This window comes from Mixophyes fleayi, chromosome 10, assembly GCF_038048845.1.
Source record: "Mixophyes fleayi isolate aMixFle1 chromosome 10, aMixFle1.hap1, whole genome shotgun sequence".
Classification (NCBI taxonomy): domain Eukaryota; kingdom Metazoa; phylum Chordata; class Amphibia; order Anura; family Limnodynastidae; genus Mixophyes; species Mixophyes fleayi.
Window position 1 is genome coordinate 103740936 of NC_134411.1, and position 22064 is coordinate 103762999.

At 39.3% G+C, this 22064-nt stretch overlaps 1 protein-coding gene across 1 annotated transcript; it reads left to right on the top strand.

Moving 5' to 3' along the window:
• The first annotated feature begins 5162 nt into the window (after positions 1–5162).
• Positions 5163–16948, top strand: RFWD3 (ring finger and WD repeat domain 3). Its single transcript, XM_075189395.1, has 13 exons — positions 5163–5302; positions 9881–10268; positions 10348–10565; positions 10699–10814; positions 12443–12637; positions 12777–12868; positions 13528–13642; positions 14521–14749; positions 15362–15512; positions 15591–15767; positions 15848–16059; positions 16144–16361; positions 16558–16948. Exons 2-13 carry the CDS (start codon positions 9889–9891, stop codon positions 16699–16701), a joined length of 2247 nt encoding a protein of 748 aa, XP_075045496.1. The 5' UTR covers positions 5163–5302; positions 9881–9888; the 3' UTR covers positions 16702–16948.
• Positions 16949–22064: the final 5116 nt, after the last annotated feature.

Consider the following 22064-nt stretch of genomic DNA (forward strand, 5'->3'; position numbering starts at 1 on the left):
AATAATAGAAGGTGACATATAATATACTGTATATAATAATAGTAGGTGACATATAATATACTGTATAATAATAGTGGGCGACATATAATATACTATATAATAATAGCAGGTGACATATAATATACTGTATATTAATAGTAGGTGACATATAATATACTGTATAATAATAGTGGGTGACATATAATATACTATATAATAATAGCAGGTGACATATAATATACTGTATATTAATAGTAGGTGACATATAATATACTGTATAATAATAATGGGTGACATATAATATACTATATAATAATAGCAGGTGACATATAATATACTGTATATAATAATAGTAGGTGACATATAATAAACTGTATATAATAATAGGTGACATATAATATACTGTATATAATAATAGAAGGTGACATATAATATACTGTATATAATAATAGTAGGTGACATATAATATACTGTATATAATAGTAGGTGAGATATACTGTATATAATAATAGTAGGTGACATATAATATACTATATAATAATAGAAGGTGACATATAATAAACTGTATATAATAATAGTAGGTGACATATAATATACTGTATAATAATAGCAGGTGACATATAATATACTGTATAATAATAGTAGGTGACATATAATATACTGTATAATAATAGCAGGTGACATATAATATACTGTATAATAATAGTAGGTGACATATAATATACTGTATATAATAATAGTAGGTGACATATAATATACTGTATAATAATAGCAGGTGACATATAATATACTGTATAATAATAGTAGGTGACATATAATATACTGTATATATTAATAGAAGGTGACATATAATATACTGTATATAATAATAGTAGGTGACATATAATATACTGTATATAATAGTAGGTGAGATATACTGTATATAATAATAGCAGGTGACATATAATATACTGTATATAATAATAGTAGGTGACATATAATAAACTGTATATAATAATAGGTGACATATAATATACTGTATATAATAATAGAAGGTGACATATAATATACTGTATATAATAATAGTAGGTGACATATAAAATACTGTATATAATAGTAGGTGAGATATACTGTATATAATAATAGTAGGTGACATATAATATACTGTATATAATAATAGTAGGTGACATATAATATACTGTATAATAATAGTAGGTGACATATAATATACTGTATATAATAATAGAAGGTGACATATAATATACTGTATATAATAATAGTAGGTGACATATAATATACTGTATAATAATAGTAGGTGACATATAATATACTGTATATAATAATAGAAGGTGACATATAATATACTGTATATAATAATAGTCGGTGATATATAATATACTGTATATAATAATAGTAGGTGACATATAATATACTGTATATAATAATAGAAGGTGACATATAATATACTGTATATAATAATAGTAGGTGACATATAATATACTGTATATAATAATAGAAGGTGACATATAATATACTGTATAATAATAGTAGGTGACATATAATATACTGTATATAATAATAGTAGGTGACATATAATATACTGTATATAATAATAGTAGGTGACATATAATATACTGTATATAATAATAGAAGGTGACATATAATATACTGTATATAATAATAGAAGGTGACATATAATATACTGTATATAATAATAGTAGGTGACATATAATATACTGTATAATAATAGTAGGTGACATATAATATACTGTATATAATAATAGAAGGTGACATATAATATACTGTATATAATAATAGTCGGTGATATATAATATACTGTATATAATAATAGTAGGTGACATATAATATACTGTATATAATAATAGAAGGTGACATATAATATACTGTATAATAATAGTAGGTGACATATAATATACTGTATATAATAATAGAAGGTGACATATAATATACTGTATATAATAATAGTAGGTGACATATAATATACTGTATATAATAATAGTAGGTGACATATAATATACTGTATAATAATAGTAGGTGACATATAATATACTGTATATAATAATAGAAGGTGACATATAATATACTGTATATAATAATAGTAGGTGACATATAATATACTGTATAATAATAGTAGGTGACATATAATATACTGTATATAATAATAGAAGGTGACATATAATATACTGTATATAATAATAGTCGGTGATATATAATATACTGTATATAATAATAGTAGGTGACATATAATATACTATATATAATAATAGAAGGTGACATATAATATACTGTATAATAATAATAGGTGACATATAATATACTGTATATAATAATAGTAGGTGACATATAATATACTGTATATAATAATAGAAGGTGACATATAATATACTGTATATAATAATAGAAGGTGACATATAATATACTGTATATAATAATAGAAGGTGACATATAATATACTGTATATAATAATAGTAGGTGACATATAATATACTGTATATAATAATAGAAGGTGACATATAATATACTGTATAATAATAGTAGGTGACATATAATATACTGTATATAATAATAGTAGGTGACATATAATATACTGTATATAATAATAGTAGGTGACATATAATATACTGTATATAATAATAGAAGGTGACATATAATATACTGTATATAATAATAGTAGGTGACATATAATATACTGTATATAATAATAGTAGGTGACATATAATATACTGTATAATAATAGTAGGTGACATATAATATACTGTATAATAATAGTAGGTGACATATAATATACTGTATATAATAATAGAAGGTGACATATAATATACTGTATATAATAAAAGTAGGTGACATATAATATACTGTATAATAATAGTAGGTGACATATAATATACTGTATATAATAATAGTCGGTGATATATAATATACTGTATATAATAATAGTAGGTGACATATAATATACTGTATATAATAATAGTCGGTGATATATAATATACTGTATATAATAATAGTAGGTGACATATAATATACTGTATATAATAATAGTAGGTGACATATAATATACTGTATATAATAATAGTCGGTGATATATAATATACTGTATATAATAATAGTAGGTGACATATAATATACTGTATATAATAATAGTAGGTGACATATAATATACTGTATATAATAATAGAAGGTGACATATAATATACTGTATAATAATAGTAGGTGACATATAATATACTGTATATAATAATAGTAGGTGACATATAATATACTGTATATAATAATAGAAGGTGACATATAATATACTGTATATAATAATAGTAGGTGACATATAATATACTGTATATAATAATAGTAGGTGACATATAATATACTGTATATAATAATAGTAGATTACATATAATATACTGTATAATAATAGTAGGTGACATATAATATACTGTATAATAATAGTAGGTGACATATAATATACTGTATATAATAATAGAAGGTGACATATAATATACTGTATATAATAAAAGTAGGTGACATATAATATACTGTATAATAATAGTAGGTGACATATAATATACTGTATATAATAATAGTAGGTGACATATAATATACTGTATATAATAATAGTAGGTGACATATAATATACTGTATATAATAATAGAAGGTGACATATAATATACTGTATATAATAATAGAAGGTGACATATAATATACTGTATATAATAATAGAAGGTGACATATAATATACTGTATATAATAATAGTCGGTGATATATAATATACTGTATATAATAATAGTAGGTGACATATAATATACTGTATATAATAATAGTAGGTGACATATAATATACTGTATATAATAATAGAAGGTGACATATAATATACTGTATAATAATAGTAGGTGACATATAATATACTGTATATAATAATAGTAGGTGACATATAATATACTGTATATAATAATAGTAGGTGACATATAATATACTGTATATAATAATAGAAGGTGACATATAATATACTGTATATAATAATAGTAGGTGACATATAATATACTGTATATAATAATAGTAGGTGACATATAATATACTGTATAATAATAGTAGGTGACATATAATATACTGTATAATAATAGTAGGTGACATATAATATACTGTATATAATAATAGAAGGTGACATATAATATACTGTATATAATAAAAGTAGGTGACATATAATATACTGTATAATAATAGTAGGTGACATATAATATACTGTATATAATAATAGTCGGTGATATATAATATACTGTATATAATAATAGTAGGTGACATATAATATACTGTATATAATAATAGTCGGTGATATATAATATACTGTATATAATAATAGTAGGTGACATATAATATACTGTATATAATAATAGTAGGTGACATATAATATACTGTATATAATAATAGAAGGTGACATATAATATACTGTATAATAATAGTAGGTGACATATAATATACTGTATATAATAATAGTAGGTGACATATAATATACTGTATATAATAATAGAAGGTGACATATAATATACTGTATATAATAATAGTAGGTGACATATAATATACTGTATATAATAATAGTAGGTGACATATAATATACTGTATATAATAATAGTAGATTACATATAATATACTGTATAATAATAGTAGGTGACATATAATACACTGTATAATAATAGTAGGTGACATATAATATACTGTATATAATAATAGAAGGTGACATATAATATACTGTATATAATAAAAGTAGGTGACATATAATATACTGTATAATAATAGTAGGTGACATATAATATACTGTATATAATAATAGTAGGTGACATATAATATACTGTATATAATAATAGTAGATTACACATAATATACTGTATAATAATAGTAGGTGACATATAATATACTGTATATAATAATAGAAGGTGACATATAATATACTGTATATAATAATAGAAGGTGACATATAATACACTGTATATAATAATAGTAGGTGATATATAATATACTGTATATAATAATAGTCATTGACGTGTTTATCTCCGTCAAATTCTCACCATTTTTCCCGCCTCAACACAAACACGTGATTAGATTTGATTGACAGTTCTGCTCATCCAATCATCAGATTCAGAGAGACTTTCCGGAAGTTGTTGTTGCTACAGAGACCGGTCTGACCTTCCTAGGAGTGGCAGTGTCACTGGCCAATAGCAATTGAGCGGGATTAGCGGGCGGAGCAGCGGTGGTTGGCGGGGAGAATGATCTGAAGTGAGTGGACATTTGGTGGTGGTCTTACGGGCCACGGATATACTGTGCTCGGGCAGTAGTGAGGTTAGTGATGTGGCTGTAGTATGAATTATGTGCGTAGACATAATACCCCTGTATGTGACACCAGTGGTCTGTCTCTGATATTTAATAACATTATCCTGGATTACTCCATCTGTGCAGGATAGGGGGAGAAGACATCAGTACCTCTCACTTGTATGATGGTTCTGTCTGTAGTGATAAAAGGTTGTCGTGGATTGTACTATGTGTTTAGTGTAGGGGTGGACGGTCTTCTGGGTACAGAATGGTTCCACCTCTGTCAGTACATGTGTCTGTCATTCATATATAGTTGCATAATTGCAGGCTGGATGTATGGAAGTGGTTTCAGCATCCTCTGCAGCACTGTGCACCTAGGAGTGAACACTGTAATAAAACATGTCTGGGTATTAACAGATAGACAAAGTGGTAAGAGGGTGCTGTTTACAATCTATAGGAGAGTGGTAGAAAGGGGTAAGAGTCACATGTTGCATATTGGTCTGGATGGATTGCAAAGGGCAATTCATCTGTCCTGGTATGTCACCATGGCCAAGGGGTGGCTCAGTGGTTAGCACTTCTGCCTCACAGCACTGGGTTCATGAGTTCAATTCCCGACCATGGCCTTATCTGTGTGGAGTTTGTATGTTCTCCATGTGCTTGCGTGGGTTTCCTCCGGGTGCTCTGGTTTCCTCCCACACTCCAAAAACATACTAGTAGGTTAATTGACTGTTATTGACCCTAGTCTCTGTGTGTGTGTGTGTGTGTGTTTATTAGGGAATTTAGACTGTAAGCTCCAGTGGGGCAGGGACTGATGTGAGTTCTCTGTACAGCGCTGCGGAAGCAGTGGCGCTATATAAATAAATGGTGATGATGATGAGTGCGGGTGCTCTACCACACTATACCTTGGTCTCCTGCGGGCTGTGTAACTGTTGGATGCAGCCGTGTTGGTCCCGGAAACAGACCCTTTAGTTCCCAACACTTGATCACCGCATCCTGGATGTTGGCTTGTTGGGCCCTGTGATGGCTGCGACTGTTGGAGCACTGATCTCTTAGGTGCTACGTCTTGATGTTCGGTGCCCAAATAACTGTTTTTCCCAGCACTCATCACCCAGACAGCAAGTTATTGGATTTAAGCCATGAATTTAAGTTATTTGAGAAGCCTTGGTTCCAATGTCAATGTGCTTCTGCTAATCAGATGCTCTTGTCTGTAATTAATTGGGGTATTAATACGGGGTAACGTATATAAGAGCCCTCCATGCATGTTTCTTTTCCAGTTTTTATATGTAATTGTTTTAGTTGCTTATCCAATGTAGATCCTCCTTCATTAGAACTGGGACCAGAGATGCCGATACGTGTTTCAAATTTGTTTGTCAAATTGGCTCTAAAGTTTGACTATTTGCATTAAATTCTTTCTAAAGTTTACATAGACTCAAAAAAACGGAGCTAATTTCAACCAAGGTGAAGGGGTTTGACCATGTTCAATCTTAAATAGTGTATGTATGGTATAATGCAAGCTTCAAACTTGAATGCGATGATGATTTCTGTTTTGAAATGAAAAAATACAAGAAAATGGCAACTGGAGCTGTGTCCGGAAACTTGGCTGCTGCTAAATCTAACAGGCCCAATAAATCAGAATCGTACCGTGTACACTCCAATATGTCACATTTGATTGAACTTTGAGCCAGTCCCAATAACTCCAGCATCTGTAGTTGGGACAATCCTATTGGCAGGAGCATCATTCATCACTTCAGCCAGCAGGGACCTCTGTGCATAAGACGTCTGTACTGTGCGTCACGTGGTCAGTATTCCGGAGAAGTGAGCATTAACACTCTCCTTGCCAGGATATGGTGCCATTGTGATCTGTAAATTGCAGGTGAACGTTCCCAGCATGGTCCCTCTGTATAGGGGCAGAGCATCATTCTCAGCATTCACCCTTATGCTCCCGTTGTAGTATGTTCCATGTTGGGCTTTCCTCTCCTCTCTAGGAAGTAACCACTGGTATATCAGGGTATGGACATTAGGTGCATTTTGCATTGGCTGACCCAGTGAAAACGCTCTTGGGTATATTCCTCTGCTTACTATCCCCTGGCTGCTACATGTGAAACGCCTACTGGTGCGGCGTTATCTGCTTTTTACGTCTTTCTCGTGTGTGAATCTTGGCTCAGTGTATTTATTCTCTCCATGCGCTGAGCACCAGGTCGTTGCCGGTGGTGGAAGCTGTTTTTAATGAGATAACATAACTGGTGCGTATGTTATATGTCATAGTGCAGCCGGTGAGGCAAAGGCTTCGATTTTGAGCTGCAAGAGATCATGGGGGATGAATGGTTAATAGTCTTCTGTGATTCTAATAAATGTAGTACATTGACAGGAGGGATAGGTTACCAGTGGAGTACTCCAAGGATCTGTACTTGGACCAGTGCATTTTAATATCTTTATTGGGGATACTGCAAATGTTATTGAAGGGAAAGTATGTCTTTGTGCCGATGACACCAAGATATGCAACAGAGTAGACACACCAGGGGGGGTACAACAAATGACTGATGATCTAGATAGACTAGAGCAATGGTCAAGAGTGTGGCAACTACAATTTAATGCAAAATCATGCATTCGGGTATCAAAAACCCAAAGGCTAAATGTAGTATTAATGCCACAATAATGGAAACTACTGAGGGGGAAAGGGATCTAGGAGTCACTATCTCAGGTGACATAAAGGCAGGTAAGTAATGTAACAGAGCAATGAGGAAGGTAAGTCAGATGCTGGGTTGTTTAGGAAGAGGAATAAGTAGCAGAAAGAAAGAAGTAATAATACCACTGTATAGGTCATTGGTACGGCCTCATCTAGATACTGTGGTCGGTTCTGGAGGCCGTATCTCCAGAAGGATATAAATACATTACAGACTGTACAACGTAGGGCAACTAAAATGATGCATGGCCTACAGCACAAAACTTATCCGGAAAGACTCGAAGATCTTAATATGTATAGTTTGGAGCAGAGAAGGGAACAGGGGGACATGATAGAAACTTTCATATATTTGAAAGTTTCTATCAAAAGAAGAGTAGTATTAGAACATGAGGACATGCACTCCTGAAATACTATGTGCTGCTGTGAATTCTGCCCCTTCCACTATACAACGGTCTGTGGGTCCCTGCTTATTTCTATTTCCCTCCTCGCATCATGATGTTGATGCTATTCTCTAAATGAGGGAGAATTGGTATGGTTGAGGCAGGACGTGGCTTGAAATCATGAAAAAGGGGATTATTTATCCAAAGTTGTCTTATATAGATTTGTTTTTGACAGACATTTTATGTGAAAATGTCTCTTCTCTGGTTCTGATTACTTATAGAATACAAAGGCATCACGGTGGCTTAGTGGGTAGCACTTCTGCCTCACAGCACTGCGGTCATGAGTTCGATCCCGACATGTTGCTCAGAAAGCAACATTACCGTGGAAGACAAGTTATAACTTAAGACAGTAGGTGGCAGTAGAGCTACATCTAATTATGAAAGGTTAATGAATTCACATAGCAATAACTGCTGGCTGCTTTTGTCAGTGTTTATGTATTCAAGCTTTAGTATGAACCATTAACATTAAATTTGTGTCTTTTGATTCATTTTCTAATAGGAAAAAACAAAATATAACACATACTGAGATGTTTTTCTTATTAAAATATACCAATATATGGTATCACTAACACTAAATATCAATAATGCTAAAACTGTCTAGTTACACAATAACGCCAGTGAATAGGTCACTGCATACTATAAGATCAGTGCATTCGTCTGCTGAAATACTCTGTGCTGATGTGAGCATTAAGATGACCTGATTGGCTAATAAGCAGGAGAGGAAAACTTCAATAGGTGCACATTCTATGCCTGTTAATAAAGCCGTTCATAGTGCTACCTGCTGAATTAAACAATAGAACCACTGTCTAAGAGGCATGTGGAAGCATTGTCGAAAATATTGGTGCTACCCATAGCAACCAATCAGAAGCTAGCTGTTATTTTCATAGTACAGTTTAGAAAATGGAAGCAGGGATTGGATTGGCTGCTTTGGGAAAGGCCAGTTTTTCATGGTTGGTTTTCATAGCTATCCCCCACTGTGTTGAGACAGTGTTGCTGGGTGAGGTCATGTAACTGTGCCACAATATTTTAGGAGAATTTAACAACTAGTGCTGCTGTTGCGTTGTCTGTGGCTGATTTATCTAATGGCGTTCTAAAGAAAAATATTGATACATGACAAATGATCACAATAACTTTCATCCATTACTGTCTATACAAGAGCCCCATAAAACAGCGGGTGAACAGCCCATTTGAAGCACCACCTTTGTTCTTGTTTTTCCCAGTTAAGAAATCGCTTTCCTCTTTTCAGACTATTGTTTAGAGGGGGGGGGGGCACAAAGTTCTGTCTCCTTAGAGAAAGAACTTAAAAACAGACATTGCCTCTTCCATTTCTGATGGGCCTAGCAGGCAGTATACCCTCCACATGTTCATATCTAGAGAACTTGGTTGTTCCACGTATGTTTGTGTGTTTTACTCCACATTTATACAGCATAACATTAACTCTCTAACAATATATTATGCACTTATCACGTTGCTGCTGTGTTCCAGGTCTGGAAATGGCGCAGGAGGAAATGGACGTGGACCTTTCTAGTCTAGACCTTCCGGCCGAAAACCCTGCGTCTCGCCAGTCACCTGGCAGTGATTCCATATTTCTCTTACCACCTCCAATAACTTACGCTGAGCTCATGAGAGAAGAGATCTCTGGACCAGAGCCAAACAATGAGGTGATTGTACTGGATTCCGGGGAAGACCTCCCGCTCCACATACCGTCGCCGGTGGAGTCACACACATCCAATGCTCTACAGATGCTCCAGGGCGCTCTTGAACAGCTGCGCCAAGCTGCCGAGCATCGCTCAAGTTCACATCAGACGCGAACTCTAAGGAGAAATGCCAGAAGACAACAGAGAGGTGGTTCCCAACGCACTGCGGGTACTAGGTAAGAGTCGGTGAACCTCCCTGCCATCCTTGTCCTACAGCCGACTGACGTTTCAGACTCTAATGTTTTGTGTCTTCAGTTCTCGAACAGGACTTATGAACTTCTTTCAAGTCAACAGAAGTCAGGGGTCCGCCCTGTCGCGCTCTCTTCTGCCATCAGAGTTCTTGAGGCAGTCCACAGGAAATGCGGGGGAAAGCTCTGATGAGACCGTGGAGTTGAGTGATGATGAAGGGGGGAGCTCCACTGAAGTGGATGAAGGAGAAAATGATGCTAGAGCCGCTCAGCCGGCCGAGCCAGGTGTGCGAATGTATTGCCCCCTGTTATATCATTAGGACATGGTATCGCTGCCCCAGATATGGTTTATAAGCACCAGGCATTCATTAATGTGGACTATTGTTATATCTTCTGTTTTGTTTTTTTTTGTTTTTAGCTCCTGAAGAGCTTCGAATAAACCTTGTAGAAGCTGGGTCAGAAGCCACAGAGACCTTGGAAGCGGTGGCTGTAAATGAGAGTGGACCCTCCGCCTCCCCCGTCCCGATCAAACAGGTGATTCCAGGTGTTTTCTAGGGCAGTCATGGCCAAAGGTTTTGAGAATGACACAAATATTACTTTTCAAAAAGTCTGCTGCCTCAGTTTTTATGATGACAATTTGCATATACTCCAGAATGTCACGAAGAGTGATCAGATGAACTGCAATTAATTTCAAAGTCCCTCTTTACCATGACAATGAACTTTATCCCAAAAACAACATTTCCACTGCATTTCAGCCTTGCTATAAAAGGACCAGCTGACATCAGGTCAGTGATTCTCTCATTAACACAGGTCAGAGTGTTGACCAGGACAAGGCTGGAGATCACTTTGTCATGCTGAATGAGTTAGAGCAACAGACTAGAAGCTTTAAAAGGAGGGTGGTGCTTGAAATCATTGTTCTTCCTCTGTCAACCATTGTTAGCTGCAAGGAAACACGTGCAGTCATCATTGCTTTGCACAAAAAGGGCTTCACAGGCAAGGATATTGCTGCCAGTAAGACCTAAATCAACCATTTATTAGATCAAGAAGTTCAGTAGTTGTGAAGAGAGCTTCAGGACGCCCAAGAACGTCCAGGACCGTCTCCTAAAGTTGGTTCAGCTGCGGGATCGGGGCACCACCAGTACAGAGCTTGCTCAGGAATGGCAGCAGGCAGGTGTGAGTGCATCTGCACGCACAGAGAGGTGAAGACTTTTGGATGATGGTCTGGTGTGAAGAAGGCCAGCAAAGAAGCCACTTTTCTCCAGGGAAAACATCAGGGACAGACTGATATTCTGTAAAAGGTAAAGGGATTGGACTGCTGAGGACTGGGGTAAAGTCATTTTCTCTGATGAATCCCCTTCCGGATTGTTTGGGACATCTGGAAAAACGCTTGTCTGGAGAAGGAAAGGTGAGTGCTACCATCAGTCCTGTGTCATGCCAACAGTAAAGCATCCTGAGACCATTCATGTGTGGGGTTGCTTCTCAGCCAAGGGACTGGGCTCACTCACAATTTTGCCTAAGAACACAGCCATGAATAAAGAATGGTACCAAAACATCCTCCAAGAGCAACTTCTCCCAACCATCCCAAGAACAGTTTGGTGATGAACAATGCCTTTTCCAGCATGATGGACACCTTGACGTAAGGCAAAAGTGATTCGGGGATCAAAACATTGAAATTTTGGGTCCATGGTCAGGAAACTCCCCAGACTTTAATCCCATTGAGAACTTGTGGACAAACAAAAACCCACAAACTCCAAGCACTGATTAGACAAGAATCGGCGGCCATCAGTATGTGGCCCAGAAGTTGATTGACAGCTGCCAGGGCGAATTGCAGAGGTCTTCAAAAAGAAGGGTCAACACTGGAAATATTGACTCTTTGCATAAACTTAATGTAATCCTGTAAGCCTTTGACGCTTATGAAATACTTGTAATTTTACTTCAGTATAACATAATAACATCTGACAAAAAGGTCTAAAAAACACTGAAGCACCAATCTTTGTGAAAACCAATACTTGGGTCATTCTGAGAACTTTTGGCCATGGTATAACATGACAGCGCATGTCTGATTGCTGCCAGTGACCGCACCAGCCACATTAGTTCCCCTTCGTTTCCTGTGCTGCTTGAATGACCAATCACTCGTCTAATTCTGAACTCCCTTTCCACAGCGGACGCCAGTGAAGACGACCTCGGCAGCGGCCCCTGCGGCAGCGGAGGAGGATGAAGGGGACACCTGCGCCATATGCTTTGAATCGTGGACCAATGCTGGGCAGCACCGTCTCTCTGCCCTTCGCTGTGGTCATCTCTTTGGCTTTACCTGCATTGACCGCTGGCTGAAGGGAGGCGCAGCCAAGTGTCCGCAGGTCGGTATCATCAGTGTATGTTGGGTCTTTGTTTCTTCCTGCACAGACCGGGGTGTAATAACTGTGTTTTCCTATGTTCTAATATGGAATCTTTGTGTCTCCTCTTTCAGTAACTTATATCTCTCTCTGACCCCCCCAGTGCAATAAGAAGGCCAAGCGTTCAGACATTGTGGTTCTCTATGCTCGCACACTAAAAGCTCTGGACACCAGTGAGCAGGAACGTATGAAGAGGTAATATAATATTTCTGTATGTGGAGATGAGTTGGTGCTGTCCGTCAGCAGGTCGTCCTCGTAGCCTATCTCAGTGGAGCCGTTTGGCGGTTCCTAGTGTGAATGCGGCCTCTCCGCTTCCTGTGTTCTGTTCACGCTGGAGAAGCCGTGAACGTTCTTTGGCAGCACCTGAGCCAGATGGGACTACTGCTCTGGGACACACTCTGGAATATAAACAACCACCAAATCTAGCAAGTTCTAAAATGTTTTAATTAAAGTAGTTATCAAAAAAGAATTTTAGTGATTTTGAAGTTTTTAAAAAATATTTTAATAGTAACTCTGAATAATGATGGTGGAAGAAGCACTTTCAACAAAGGAAATGACATTAGTTTTTTCTGATGTAAATATAGTATATTTAACAAAACATTTGTTCAGTATATGGAAAGATTTTAATAAATGTTGCACCCACATCTAGTAAGTGCATTACTAAGCTGACTTCCTGATATTATTTGTGACTGTTTTGTGAAGGGGAAAAGTCCTTCAATATTAAGCCGTTGACGTTCTGAATTGCACTTGTTCGAGGATCCGCATCAGAAAACTTTATGGTTATTTCAGGCTTTTCCTTCCTATCAATAAAACCCCTTCATCTTCCCTGTATACGCTCTGTAATGTCCTTTCAGTTCCCTGGAGAATGAACAGTCGTTGCGGCGGAAGGCGGAGATCGAGTCTGCGCAATGCCGACTTCAAGTCCAGGTTCTGACAGATGAATGTGGGAAACTCCGCAAACAGATCCAGGTGAGCGGATCGTGGGCAAGTTGCAGTCTGATATAATGCATAGCGAGATCTTGAAAAGGAAAATAAGCTCCTCTAGTTACACCCGTAGACAGAGATTCTGTCCTCGGGTTATTGATTTGTATTAAGACTAATCTGCCTGAAACTTTAATTGCATTGCGTTTTCAGCCATGTCCTTGTATCATCGGGTAGTTGGGGGTAGTTTGTTATGAAAGGCGTTTTCCAACCTCTGCTCCTGATTAAATGAAACTTACAAATAAATGTGTAAATAAAAATAATCTCTCAGGCTCTCACACTATATAATGACCTATTGTCGCTACCTATCTTAGAGGTCCCGATCCCTAAATAAAAACAATACCCGAAACCATAAGAAAGGTGCGCCGAAAGCTAGAAAACATCTTCAGGAATGTGACGGAAATTGTGTGTTTCTATGTACAATTATAGATTATTATTTTTTATTATTTATTTATTTTTTATTTCACAAATAAAATTATTATAAAACTTGATATTCAAAGAAATCAATATTTGAAAAATAACTTCTAATAAAGATTCAAATGCTGCTGAATAGATTCTACAAGAATCCACAGATTCAGAAACTTACTTACTCATTCATGAGTGTTTATTATAAGTTATTTTTCAGATATTGATATCTGTTTATATCAAGTTTTTTAATTATCTTATTTTGTGAAAGAAATCTTTATAATATATAGAAGCCCACGATTTCCGTTTATATTTCTGAAGATTTTTTTTTCTAACTTCTGGCGAATCTTCTGTACCGTACTGATGTGTGGGCACATTAAGCCACGGTGTCTCCTCCGTAGGCGGTAGAGTAGTTTAGGGGTTTATGCCAGTTGATCAGTCCGCTTGGTTCTTCCTGACAGGAGTTTAAGATGCTGATGGCCCAGCATGGAAGCAGCTCTTCTCAGCAGCCCTCCTTCTCACGGGTCGGGGGGTCCGGCTCGCTGTCGTCCAGCCAAGGTCAGCACAAGTACAACTTTGAAAAGGCCATCCTGATCTCTCAAGGGGGGAACTGTCGCGTCATGTCGTATTGTGAGCGCCTGAGCTGCCTTGTGGTATCGCAGCCATCATCCCACACCACACTCGTCCCTGGTAAGACCTGATAATTAGTCATTTATATGTATTTAGAAAATCCAATGCTTCTGGCAGCTGTTATTTAACTTCTACAAGGATTTGAACATTTTCTGCAGCAGAATTGCGAAGGTCCCTTCTGTGAGCTCTTCTATTAGTAAGTCCTGTGTGCAGTGTGTCCTTCAGACAGAGAACTTACAAAGGTGATGGGGTTGATATCTGGACACATTTGGATCAATGCAGCACCAGACAGCTGCCACCATTCCTCGGCACTGTCCCAAAACCTTTGTGAGTTCTCCACGTTACGTCTCTGTTATGCTGGGGAGGGCCCCGGGCCCTTCTGCCAGTCGGAGGAGCCCAAATCTGGTAACGGCCGGATCTTCTACTTGCCAGTTGGTGAAGACTCACATGGGCTGATGGAAAGGGGTTTTGTGTTTAAATTTCTTACAGGTTTTTGAAGTCCTGAAAATATCTGAGTACAGTCATTATTTTTTGTTTATTAGTTCTCTTCTCCCGATATCATACCAAGGAGTGTTCCATAGATAAACATTGATACCTGTTTGATCTGCGTTAGTTTGTCAGGAGCTGCGAGGTCTCGGAGTATTTTGTGACCACTATCTCTGCTCTCTTCAGGTTGTGGGGTTAAGAAGCTGAGTGCGGCCAATTTGAAGAGCAGCCAGTACGTCCCCATCCATTCCAAGCAGATCAGGGGCCTGGCCTTCAACGACCGCTCCGACGGGCTGCTGCTCTCTGCTGCTCTGGATAACACTGTGAAACTCACCAGGTGAGGACGGTCATCACACACATACATGGGACGATGCCGCTTGTGTCTTCTACACTAAGTGCTCTCCTCTTTCTGCAGCCTGCTGACAAACACCGTGGTCCAGACGTACAACGCCGGCCGGCCGGTGTGGAGCTGCTGCTGGTGCTCTGATGATACCAACTACGTCTATGCCGGTCTGATTAATGGCTCCGTGCTGGTGTACGACCTGAGAGACACCAGCCAGTATGTAAAGGAGCTGGTGCCACTAGGTTCTCGGTAGGTGTTTTCATAGCGCCACCCTGTTCTGTAACGCTGTACAGAATGTAGTGCTTCATGATGTACCGTTTGTACCCTAGCTGTCCTGTGGTCTCGCTCTCTTACGTTCCCCGGGCTGCCTCTGAAGTCTTCCCTTGTGGGGGCGTGCTGGCTGGGACCCTGGAGGGAGCTTGTTTTTGGGAGATGAAAGACGCTCAGTACAGGCCCCACCTTCTCCCCTTAGAGCCCGGAGGATGCACCGACATCCAGACAGAGAGCAGTACGCGGCACTGCTTGGTGACTTACCGCCCAGGTAAGTATGTGAACCATCTTGTAGCAGCGCTGGTGTGTGCGTCTGTCTACACCCCACCCCCAGACATCCTTGTGTCTTCTCCAGGTAAGACCCACAACTACCTGCGCTGTGTGATGATGGAGCTCAGCAGCAGCCGGCTGACTGACGCACAAGAGGAGTACAGCTGCTCCTGTTACCCGGTCCAGACCTTCAACGCTGGTCCCACCTGTAAACTCCTCACCAAGAACGCCATATTCCAGAGCCCTGACCGAGACGGCAGCATCCTGGTGTGCGCGGGAGACGAGTCCTCCAACTCGGCTATGGTGAGGACTGGTGTCTTACGTATGGCCATGCTTCTCTAGTATAAATGATACAACGTATTCATTCTGTGGTTGGGCTACTAAGTCTCTTCCTATCTGGTATGTCGCTCCGGCAGTTACTGATCCCTCCTGAGGATCGGTGTAGACTGTGGTCTGTGATCCTCGCACATCTCACCACCTTCTCCTTTCTCTGTTTCAGCTCTGGCACTCGGGAAACGGTTCCCTCCTCCAGAAGCTACAGGCTGACCAGCCGGTGCTGGACATTTGTCCCATAGAAGTGAATCAGAGCCACATGCTGGCCACGCTAACAGAAAAGATGGTGAAAGTCTACAAATGGGAGTAAAATGGACGAGGGTTCAGACCCCACAGTGCTGCTACGGGACTACATTCCTGGTGCCCCCACTCGGGCTGTCCTCTCCCCAAATACACTGCCTGACCGCACCTGTTCTCTCTGGATCCAGGAATATTAATCATTGCTTCCTCTCTGTATATTGTACATATGTATCTGTCCGTGTAAAGACATTCCTCCTCCTCCTCCTTTCTTTTTTTTCCCCCCCTTTTTTTGTTGGAATAAAGGTTTGTTAATTTTATTGCATCAACTATGCAGTGAGCTTTATCCTGGGTGTTCTTTGTGTCTGCAGCAAGTTATAGCATATAACGCTCTGGTTACGGAGGATTATGTGCCCTGTGTAGGGGCTCGTGCTGCAGCTGAGCCAAACTCGTAATGGTTACTGTATATAAAATCTGCGGTGTTTACTCTGTACCAGACACTGAATGCCAAATCAGTTACCGTGGTAAGGCTGAAGTCTCACTTTACTTACGAGATGTTGATTCTTTGTTAAAGGTAATCCAATAGGCACTTGTGTCCAAAACACAACGGTTAGTCATTAAAATCATGTGAATATTTCTTCTATGAGGTAGCCGGCGGGTTTTCTCTATATTCTTAGTACATGGATCAGTGTATCTATAATCCATCATCAGTATTCACCTTTTGTATATAATTGCAGAGTCCTTGGTCTGGTGCTGTGATGAGAACCATTGATCAGACACAATGTGAAACCAATGTTTTGTGATTCCTTTAATACAATGTATTGTCTGAAAGATAAAAATAATTAGAACAGAATATCTAACGTGTAAGACTGATCATAGTCCTCTGGTATCGTTACAAGACTACGGATTAGAGGATGCACATTCCGGGAGTGGTTATAGGATGGACGTTGCTTAGGTCTATAGCGTGGATTATATTTAAGAGATTAATTATATACCCTGAAGCTGCTGAGGGACTGGAACTCATCCAGAACTTATTCTGCTGTTGCTCAATCTGATAGAGGAGCAGAAGGCAAAGACACTTTCCAAAAATAATTCTGATCCTGTTTAATCCCAACAAAGAATATTAAGGACTGGCCGCAGTATATCAAGGCAGAAATTGATTGTTGGCAAGGATTTGGGGAGATTTACCGATCGTTTGGGATTTTATGGTTTCCCACTGAAGTATGCTGCAGAGCTTCGGGACAATTTAGAGAGCTGACCCTGGACAAGGAAGTTGTTGATCTTCTCAGTGGGAGGTCAAAGAGTGGGGGCAGGTTGTATAGGTTACTGTAATTGGTGTCCAGTTCTTTAATCCGCAGAAGAGATCATATAAAGCAAAGACCGGTATAACTTGTAGCTATGTCTGTACAAATTAGGGTCTGGGGAGGGGGGTGCAGTGTTTTCTAAAACTAGGAAGCCACAGCCTCATATGGTGACATAGGATATATACCCATTCACCACCAGAAAAGGACCCAGGTCTCCCTCACATGTTATCTGAAACACAAAAATGTTGTTTGAGTTTAGCTCCCTCAACAGAAACACCTATATACTCAATATTGCTTTCCTTGCCCTAGATACCTGGAGAACTTTTTTCATGGTGGCATCCATAATAGTGCTTGTAAGCTGCCCCCAAAGCATGCCCCATCTGTAGGTACCTACAAACCATCACCCAGTGGACTCAGTAATAGTTTATTCAAAGGGTTTAAGATGGCTGAATAAATGTGTCCAATCTTTGTTACAGCAGATGACAATACCTTCCCTCCCATATTAGGATGTTTCATTTACCAGAAGGGGGAGTCTGGGTTAACTCTTGTACCTCTCACCAGCTTGTGCGCTTGCATCACACACACGCAATATATAGATAGGCACCAGGCGGGCCAGGGAGCCTTTACCTGCAGCCCCCCCCATCCGGCTCCTCTTATTCTCTGCTTCGTTATAATACTGAACAAGAGCAGCGACCTACACGTCACATGACCTCTGCACAATGGCAGGATACCCGGGGAGGGTGAGGGGCATGCGAGGTCTGAGTGGCAAGTGGTAGAGGATTGCGGTACAGGTTGGATCTGTGGTTGCATTTTTTTTGACAAGTGGGATGAACAATGTGGGCACATGCGGCCCTTGATATATATCAGGTTGGCCATCACTGATTACAACAGACACAATACATTGAAATACACTGCCCACCTCCCCGGTATTTACTAGGGTAACAATATTATACACAATGCTATGAGGAGCAGATTGGTATGGTGAGATAACACAGTATTTGTCAGGGTGTGGCCTATAAATTCACTTGGAACTAATTTATTCACTGACACAGAGGCACAAAGTGCCTCATTCCACAGAGGTGCCACTAATTGCTACTAAACTGAAAATATAAATATTGATTTAGATCACACAATGACAGCCTCTACTGTGTGTAGGTGCCAAGGGCCACTGTATAAATGTGTGGGGCCCATGTATTGTCCTCTATTTATTCAGCCAGGTATATGTCACCGCAATCATGGCCTCTCTGGGCGTCACAGAGTACGGCCGCCGCCATTTCCTTGGAGACCAGGAACCTTAGCTATGTGAAGCCAGCGGCGGACAGGGACGTGGCTTTGGTTCTTACTCTGGGAATACTAGCGGTGCTCCAGGTACTGGCCTCTCCCCCACTCACACGCTGCAATCAGACGCTCAGACGGCGGGATTTCCGTCATAGGACAGTGACAGGAGCCGCCATCTTTGGCCAGGGTAAAGCCAGGTCGTGCAGCGACTGTGTTGACGTCATTACGTAGCCTTTGGCGTCCCGACGTGCGCGTTCCGGCATTACCCGGTGGACAGGACCGCGCCTGCAGCTCCGTGACTGGCTGATCCCAAGATGGCGGCCTGCGGACGTGTCCGGCTGTGGTGGTGCCTGGTGGTGAGCGTGGGGCTGGCTGTGCACGGGAGGACGGAGCTCCAGCCTGAGGCGCAGGATGTGGCGGCAGCCGGGGCAGTGGTGGCGGCTCAGCCCGGGGCCTCCCAGCCTCGCAGGCTCCCCGGCGTCAGACTGATAGAGGAGGAGGCCTGCCGGGAGGACATCACCCGCATCTGCCCCAAGAACTCGTGGAACAACAACCTGGCCGTGCTGGAGTGCCTGCAGGACGTCCGAGAGGTAATATATTATATTATGTCACCCCTCCCCCCTATGTTATACCCAGGTATACATATACCACCCCCCCCCATCTATACTATACCCTGATATATACATATTATATCACCCCCCCCCATCTATACTATACCCTGATATATACATATTATATCACCCCCCCCATCTATACTATACCCTGATGTATACATATTATATTATGTCACCCCTCCCCCCCCTATGTTATACCCAGGTATACATATACCACCCCCCCCCCCCATCTATACTATACCCTGATATATACATATTATATCACCCCCCCCATCTATACTATACCCTGATGTATACATATTATATTATGTCACCCCTCCCCCCCTATGTTATACCCAGGTATACATATACCACCCCCCCCCCCCCCCCATCTATACTATACCCTGATATATACATATTATATCACCCCCCCATCTATACTGTACCCTGATATATACATCATATATCACCCCCCCCATCTATACTGTACCCTGATATATACATATATCACCCCCCCCCATCTATACTATACCCTGATATATACATATTATATCACCCCCTTATATTATATCCTGATATATACATATATCACCCCCCCCATCTATACTATACCCTGATATATACATATTATATCACCCCCCCCATCTATACTATACCCTGATATATACATATTATATTATGTCACCCCCTCCCCCCCCTATGTTATACCCAGGTATACATATACCACTCCCCCCATCTATACTATACCCTGATATATACATATTATATCACCCCCCCCATCTATACTATACCCTGATATATACATATTATATCACCCCCCCATCTATACTATACCCTGATATATACATATTATATCACCCCCCCATCTATACTATACCCTGATATATACATATTATATCACCCCCCCCATCTATACTGTACCCTGATATATACATATTATATCACCCCCCATCTATACTATACCCTGATATATACATATTATATCACCCCCCCATCTATACTATACCCTGATATATACATATTATATCACCCCCCCATCTATACTGTACCCTGATATATACATATTATATTATGTCACCCCTCCCCCCCTATGTTATACCCAGGTATACATATACCACCCCCCCCATCTATACTATACCCTGATATATACATATTATATCACCCCCCCCCATCTATACTATACCCTGATATATACATATTATATCACCCCCCCCCATCTATACTATACCCTGATATATACATATTATATCACCCCCCCCCCATCTATACTGTACCCTGATATATCCATATTATATTATGTCACCCCTCCCCCCCTATGTTATACCCAGGTATACATATACCACCCCCCCCCCATCTATACTGTACCCTGATATATACATATTATATCACCCCCCCATCTATACTGTACCCTGATATATACATATTATATTATGTCACCCCCTCCCCCCCTATGTTATACCCAGGTATACATATACCACCCCCCCCATCTATACTATACCCTGATATATACATATTATATCACCCCCCCCATCTATACTATACCCTGATATATACATATTATATCACCCCCCCCATCTATACTATACCCTGATATATACATATTATATCACCCCCCCCCCATCTATACTGTACCCTGATATATCCATATTATATTATGTCACCCCCTCCCCCCCTATGTTATACCCAGGTATACATATACTACTCCCCCCCCATCTATACTATACCCTGATATATACATATTATATCACCCCCCCATCTATACTGTACCCTGATATATCCATATTATATCACCCCCCCATCTATACTGTACCCTGATATATACATATTATATCACCCCCCCATCTATACTGTACCCTGATATATACATATTATATTATGTCACCCCTCCCCCCCTATGTTATACCCAGGTATACATATACCACCCCCCCCCCATCTATACTATACCCTGATATATACATATTATATTATGTCACCCCTCCCCCCCTATGTTATACCCAGGTATACATATACCACCCCCCCATCTATACTATACCCTGATATATACATATTATATCACCCCCCCATCTATACTATACCCTGATATATACATATTATATTATGTCACCCCTCCCCCCCCCCCTATGTTATACCCAGGTATACATATACTACCCCCCCATCTATACTATACCCTGATATATACATATATCACCCCTCCCCCCCTATGTTATACCCAGGTATACATATACCACCCCCCCCCCGCCATCTATACTATACCCTGATAT